At 36.7% G+C, this 7,189-nt stretch overlaps 1 protein-coding gene across 2 annotated transcripts in view; it reads right to left on the bottom strand.

The window, feature by feature from the left end:
- Nucleotides 1-2,033: 2,033 nt before the first annotated feature.
- The window catches only part of LOC111444162 (mitochondrial proton/calcium exchanger protein-like), an 11,754-nt gene continuing 6,598 nt past the window's right edge, over nucleotides 2,034-7,189 (bottom strand). For both annotated transcript variants that reach the window (XM_023082146.1, XM_023082144.1), the window contains exons 7-15: nucleotides 6,277-6,403; nucleotides 5,168-5,232; nucleotides 4,911-5,085; nucleotides 4,067-4,258; nucleotides 3,913-3,960; nucleotides 3,559-3,705; nucleotides 3,321-3,403; nucleotides 3,116-3,231; nucleotides 2,034-2,324 (exon numbers count right to left, since the gene is read on the bottom strand). In XM_023082146.1, coding sequence (XP_022937914.1) covers nucleotides 2,227-2,324; nucleotides 3,116-3,231; nucleotides 3,321-3,403; nucleotides 3,559-3,705; nucleotides 3,913-3,960; nucleotides 4,067-4,258; nucleotides 4,911-5,085; nucleotides 5,168-5,232; nucleotides 6,277-6,403 — 1,051 coding nt within the window. In that variant the 3' untranslated portion in view covers nucleotides 2,034-2,226. The remainder of the gene's footprint in view (nucleotides 2,325-3,115; nucleotides 3,232-3,320; nucleotides 3,404-3,558; nucleotides 3,706-3,912; nucleotides 3,961-4,066; nucleotides 4,259-4,910; nucleotides 5,086-5,167; nucleotides 5,233-6,276; nucleotides 6,404-7,189) is intronic.

Genomic DNA, 7,189 nt, shown 5'->3' with positions numbered 1-7,189 from the left:
TTTTTTTTTTTTTTTTTTTTTTTTTTTTTAATTTTCACTATAAACAAAAAATGTAAAAATATTTTTGATATTTATTGAGTTTGCACATTATTTTACATTTATACCCTTGTACGCCAATGACTACCTTTGAAAAATCCGAACTCAAAATATTTTTTGAAAATATAATTTTAATGAGTAATGAATAATGAATTATGATTTTTTTTATTAAAAACATATTATATATATATATATATAGTCGTGGCACACCCCACACACAAGCACCACCCAGCTCAGGGGGACCAGAAAACGCCTTTTGGTTTACCCCTGGCCCTTGCTGCCTTCCTTAATAAGCCCTCGAGCCTCCTTTACACCGTCTTCCTCATAGAAGCCATCGGGTTGACCCCTCAGGCTGAATTCTATGGTCGAGAACGCTGTAATAAGAAATTAGCCATAAGAGACGCTTTTAAGTATTGCAAAAGAAAAGGCCTGCTGATAGAGCTGAGCGGGGATGCGAGACTAGTTATCAAGTCAGAGAGACGCCTGGCTCGTAAGCTAGCCCCCTTAAAAACCCATTACTTAATAAGATTTGTTACGCACGATATGCCGACGACTTACTACTGGGAATCATGGGTGTCGTAGAGCTTCTCATAGAAATACAAAAACGTATTGCCCACTTCCTACATTCCAGCCTGAACTTTTAGGTAGGCTTTGCAGGAACAACAAGAACTGCACGGAGGAATTCCCTAGTACAACCATTTGGGAATTCCCTGGTTTCTTATATATATAGTACTTTAAGTTAGATAAGTGTAGTAATTTTTTTAGGTTCGAACATTAATTTTAAAACTTTAACCAAACAAAAAAGCGTTCAAGGAAGAAGCGTTGAATGAACTAAGACTACACCTGAGTGAGAATGATCTTGAAGATATGAAATTATGACGTAAGCTACGACCCCAACGCTTGCTGGGCTACATGAGCATGGACCTTTCTAGAGTACATAGGGAGGGCTCATGACTTGACTAGGTGTGAGTTTTGTACTATTCAACAAGGCCTATGTCCAAGTCCCTCAGGGCTCTAGGCCTCGTTTCCAACGATGGGAATGATGGATCGATTAAATCTCTTTACTCCCTTAAGATCTCACATTGGTCGGAAAGAGAGCGAATCTTTCCTTATAAGAGTGTGGAAACCTCTCCCTCATAGACGAGTTTTAAATTGTGAGTCTAATAATCATAACGACCAAAGCAGACAATATCTTCTAGTCGATTGTTATTACCATTATTGTTCATGAATGAATAGGGCTTAAAACGTGCACCATAGTGAATATTGTTATCAATTAGATAGAGATGTTAAGAAAATGAACTTATAAAATTAGTACAAAGATGAATAATTGTTGTCCGCTGTGTGTGAGATCTAACATCAGTTGGAGAGGGGAAGGGTGTGGAAACCCCTCTCTCCCAGACGCGTTTTAAAAACGATGAGGCTGACGACAATACATAACGGGCCAAAGCGAACAATATCTACTAGCAATGGGTTTGGGCTATTGCAAACGATATCAAACCCTGACACCGGGCAGTGTGCCAGTGAGGACGCTAGGCATCTAAGAGGGGTGGATTGTGAGATCCCACATCTATTGGGGAAGGAAACAAAGCATTCCTTGTAAAGATGTGGAATCCTCTCCGAGAAGCATTTTAAAATCGTGAGGCTGACCGCGATACGTAACAGGCTAAAACAAACAATATCTGTTAGCGATAAATTTAGGTTGTTACACTATGACTTAAAAATAATAAAATTAGATAGAAATGTCCCCCCTCTTCGATGTTAGTCCACATCTACTTTCCTAACAGAAATTATTCGAAGACGTTGATCCAATGTGACTAACAATTTTATACTGTTCGACACTCTAACAAGAGGAGAAAAAGAAGTCATAATTTCACTATGTATCCAAGGGTTTAGAACGATAATTACATTGAATCATTTGAGCTATCTATGTTGAGAACATATCTTGAATAGCAATTGGAAGATCATCACCATCAATATTATGATTTCCACCATAAAGGTTTTCCTCAAAAGAACAATTTATTATTGCCTTCAAAAAGAATTTTCTTATTTATTGTGATCTTCATTACAGTTTGTATTACTGTCATTTAACTAATGGAACAAAAAAGCAATCTCATGGACATTGAAACTAATAATACTTCATGAGTTGAAAAGAGCAAAACTGAAGTGTACCGTCAACTTGCCAAAGTTCCCTTATGACTTTCCTCCTGCTTCAGACGCATTGGCATCTTCTGTTGCATCCTCTGTTGCACTGCCTAATTTGACAATGTCCTCAACAAGAATCTTTCCTTCTGTTCATAAGAAAATGTAGCAACATGTGAGATTCATAACGAAAATGCATCAATGGCCAAAAAACAAGCAGGTTTGGTCGATTGTAACTGATGGGAGACAACTATTTCTCCTTTCCTATGGCAAAGTATAAAGGTGTGAGATCCCACGTTGGTTGGAGAGGGGAACGAAGCATTTCTTATAAGGGTGTGGAAACCTCTCCTTAGCAGACGCGTTTAAAAACCTTGAGGGAAAGCCCAAAAAGAACCATATCTGCTAGCGGTGGGATTGAGCTGTTACGAAAGGTAATTCAAACCATTGTCTTATATTCACAATCATGGTACATGGTATCGTTGAACACACGTATGTCTCACTTTCTTTTAGACAAAAGGGTACACGGGCTCCCACTCCTGAATTAGACTCATGGCCGCTCGCCTGTGAGACGCTAACCTCAAAGATAACGAAGTTCCAGTTTATGCATGTCTCAACTAATCTCACCAAACAACCGTAACCCTACTACATTATTTGTTAAAGAAACTCGAACAATATTAAATCTTAGGTAGATGACCACTATGGACCGAACACATTCTCCTTAGCCCTTTTATCATTTTCACGACTTTTATCGACTACTAGGCCAACTGGCCCATGATGGTTGAGGGTTGTTATTAAATTTTCAACTAGGGTTAAACTTAAACCAAACTCCCAATACCTCAGCTTTATGTGGCACAAAACCAATTTCTGCGTAATTTAAACCAATCACATATCAAGGACAAGAAAAAGAGGCAGAAGAATAAAACGGTACAACACTGCTTACCTCTATCCTTGGAGAGACTGCTGATAATTTCCTGAATTCCCTCCTTGCCCAAGGTGTCCTTAAGATGCATAGCAGCAGATACAACCTCCTCAGCTGTCACTTTGCCATCATAATCCCTACAAAGAAGTATGATTATGATTGTTATACTCGTATGATTTGCACTGATGTGGAATTCACGTCAACTAGAAGGCGGAAAATAGACCACCTGTCCAGCAATCGCCAACGATCCCCAATCTTGGCATCGACATCATCAATTTCCTTTTCAAGCTTATGAAGCATTGTATCAATCTAAAGACACAATGCATATAGTGAGTTTCTCAAGTTGCAGAGAAGACATGGTACAGATCAGAGACAGATGCTAGACAATTGATTGCGGGCGAGCATCAAGAAACTAAAATAAACTCATACTCATGAAATACAATTCTGATGAAGAATCATGTTACCCTGTTAATAAGTGCTGAAGAAACCTTGCGACCTAAAGTCATCTCAGCAGCCTGGTCGGTATCCTCCCTTGCAGCTTTGTAAGCCTTTCTTGCTTCTTCTTCACCGTCTGTACCCTCCTTCTTGACCATGCTGTTGTATAGGTCTATCTGAAAATGGAGATAATAGGAAGCAAAATGCACAAGACCAAATTAGCCATGCATTCAGTTTTTTCAAGTTAAAATGACATTCTTTGGGTCCTGAAGAAGTCAGTTCAGCAATCTTCGAGATGAAACAAAAAATTCATCGACCTATTTACATTCAAGTTGCTAGGTTATTATGTCCTACACGACCGGAGAAGGAATAATAAGTTGTACCTCTTTCTTTACAAGCTGTAAGAACTCTTCACGTTCCCTGCTGACCGACTAAAGTGGAACAGAGTATGTTAAAAATCATTGTGTGTAATGCAAAGAAAAAATAAGAGAGCGACAACACTCCTTGAAAGCAAAAATTGTTATCATCAATCCTTACAGATGCAGATGCTAAAACAGCCAGTGCACGGCTGAGTTCACATAGCTGCTCTTGCTTCTCCAATGTTTTTGTTTTTTCTTTGGGTTCTTCTCCAGTAGTCGGACTTGTCATCTCTTCTAATGCTACGTCCTTTTGACTACCAGCAGCTTCTTGCATCTTAGCCAGCTCCTCTTCTTCTTCTTCTTCCTCCTCCTACATATACAAATATAATGAAGAGCATCTAAATGCAAGGAATCTTTTTGAGACAACTAATTCAATACAACAAGAACAAGAAACCTAGATCATCTTGGTAGAAAAAGGCATGCAGGTTGACCTTCTTTTAACGGAACTCATACGGAATCAATCAGCCAGTTAAGCATCGAACTTTAGATCATAGAAGAAAAATAATTACTTGGAACATAAAGAAGGCAATTGGAAGTTCTATTTAAGGAGAGAAAAGAGACTTAGAAAGAAGAAGGAATTTGCATTCCTCTTTTCAGGATTATGCATGAGTTACACTAGCTAACATTCTCTACATTTCAACGGTATTAAATCTTTTGAATGAAATCTTTTAGCTCTGGCTTTATAGAACATCTTTTTCAAAGATATTCTCTGCTTTCAATGTTTTTCAGACAATTCGTTTAGTCAGAGCTCGATTTATACCGAGACAGCAATCAGCTTAAATTTTGAAATCACACAATTCTAATTATAGGCTGATATCCAGGGATGGAGGGAAATACTGAACTGACTCAAACCAACTGGTAATGCCACTTCTCCCAGAAATTTTCTTATAATAGTAATTGTAATAATAAGGATAACTCCCCACCCGCCCCAAAAACAAAACAAAACAAAACAAAACAAAAACCTTGATCATTTCTTCTTGCATTGCTAGGAACTCCAATTTCCTTCTTCTTTCTGAAACAGTATCTTCAGATGGCAAAGCTGTGACCCCGACGGTATCCACAACTTCATCTGGCAGAGAGGAAAGTGTTGCTTGTACAACTTCCTCTGGTCTCACCTTTCCAGACACAGAGAATGCTCTGCATCGGCGACCAATTAGAAGACAAACTTCAATGCCATTGTACAATAAGAAATAAAAACTGCAGAAAGTAAGTAATTTACCTAGAAAGAATCAAGAGGGAAGATGGTACAGAGTAGTTGAGAGATAAATCCAGCCAATCACGCAGCTTCAGAAAATAATAAAAAATTTAAAATGTCAGAACTAAAACACATTTTTCCTTCACATCAACCCCAAGAGAAAAGAATATTACAGAAGAAACGCTTAAGTTTTACAGAATTCTTAAATAAGGCAGTTACATATGTTATGCATGGGGTTTATCATCAAACTTCAGACAAAAATAGCAGGTTAACTCGACTGTCCTGGGCGTTAAGAAAGTTATTTTACAATTCAACTTCAATTTATACTTAGTTGTATTTACTATGGATGTGCTTTTCAATTCATAGCAGTGTTTAGGTGTAACGGAGACGAGATACAAAAAGGTTTTAATATTTCTCTTTATACATAAACCATTTCACACAAATTGAAGCAGTAGGCTGATGCAGCCTGGGTGAGTCACGGTACATCTACTTAAACAAGCTAGTTACATCCCTAAACAGGAAAAATAAAGTTAATATAGATATATAGGTGTTCATATTTGGATGGAAAACCATCTTTAGTCAAGAAGAATATAAGTATAAAAGAAAAGGCCACACCAAAGATACTTCTGAAACAATACAAGGAGCCACCAAAAGACAATAAAGGATACCAGAAAGAGTCAATGTTGTTGCTGCTTCACAAAACCAGTGGATTTTGTGGCAGACATAATACATGGTTGGAAAGCATGTAAGTAACAACAAATCGTGGTTCAATAAAAGAAAATAAAGGAATAGGCATAGTACGCAGAAGGTATAGTGCAAGTCTTAGGTCAATGTAAGTTATTGATATTTTCTTATTTAGTTTGACAGTGTGCAATTGGAATTTTCTTGAGTTTGAATTTTCCACTTAAAATCTTTGTGTCCTCTCTATCCATCTATTTCTTCAGAATTTTTTCACTATCTGTGATTGTTAATTAAATAGATTAACTAGTCAAAATCAAATTTAGAAAAAAGAATTAACATAAAATTGGAAATCATAAATTCCACTTTGATTTCCATATATAAAATAGATGATCATAGAAAAAAAAAATGCTATCCGATTAGAACAGTTCGTATATAAACAAGGAAAAAGGAACCTGTTTTCTCATTTCCTCAACCGAAAGCAATCCAAGTAAACCACGTTCTCTACAGGCTTGACGAAGCTCTGCTTCTGATAGAGATTCCAGCCCCTCCAACTGAATCATCCTATCATCGTTCTTAATCCTGACAAAATATATTTAAGAAAAAAAAAAACATGCTTCATAGTGAGAAATTTTTAACTACAAAAAAAATATATAATGAATTCTTGTTACTTTGGACATCTCTCACCCAATCTTTTGTAAAAAAGAAAAAACTTCAAATTTATGAACAATTTTCATCATATGCAACCTCTAGTAAAGCATGTATGGTTGACTACATAGTCAAAAGAAAAAACATTAAATTAACACAAATTAATTAATGGAATATTTTACAGAGAGTGAATAAATAGTGGTCAGAATCATTAAGTTTACAGTAAGATCTCATCCAAATTTTGTTTACGGTCAGATATATTCAATGTTCCATGCTCATATAATCAAGAACCATATGTCTCTTGTCAAAAGGTCTTGCGGAGACTCTTTTGTTTCTATTTTTATCCCCTTCTTGATGGGATAAAAAGGAAGGAATAGGAATTTTTTAAAACCATTTTTGGATTTTCATCTTTAGGGTTACTAAGGAGTCCTCTGCACCCATGGGGGACTTGAATTTTTTTATAAAAAAAAAAATTGAAATAATGTTAAAAGAAAAAAAAATTGAAATAATGTTAAAAGAAAAAAAAAATTATATAAGGACAGGGATAAAAAAGAATCCGCCCTGAGCCATTAAAATACAAAAAGGAAACCAAATTAGTGAAGATACAAGTCACATAGTAGTTACAAAAAAAGGATGTAAAAGTACTCTGACTTCTGTAAGAAGACCAACCATCTAGCTTCCTCACACACCTCTTCCCCCCCCCCCCCCCCCCCCCCCCCC

The sequence above is a fragment of the Cucurbita moschata genome, unplaced genomic scaffold (genome assembly GCF_002738365.1).
Source record: "Cucurbita moschata cultivar Rifu unplaced genomic scaffold, Cmos_1.0 Cmo_Scf00006, whole genome shotgun sequence".
Classification (NCBI taxonomy): domain Eukaryota; kingdom Viridiplantae; phylum Streptophyta; class Magnoliopsida; order Cucurbitales; family Cucurbitaceae; genus Cucurbita; species Cucurbita moschata.
This window is presented reverse-complemented; position numbering and strand designations above follow the sequence as displayed.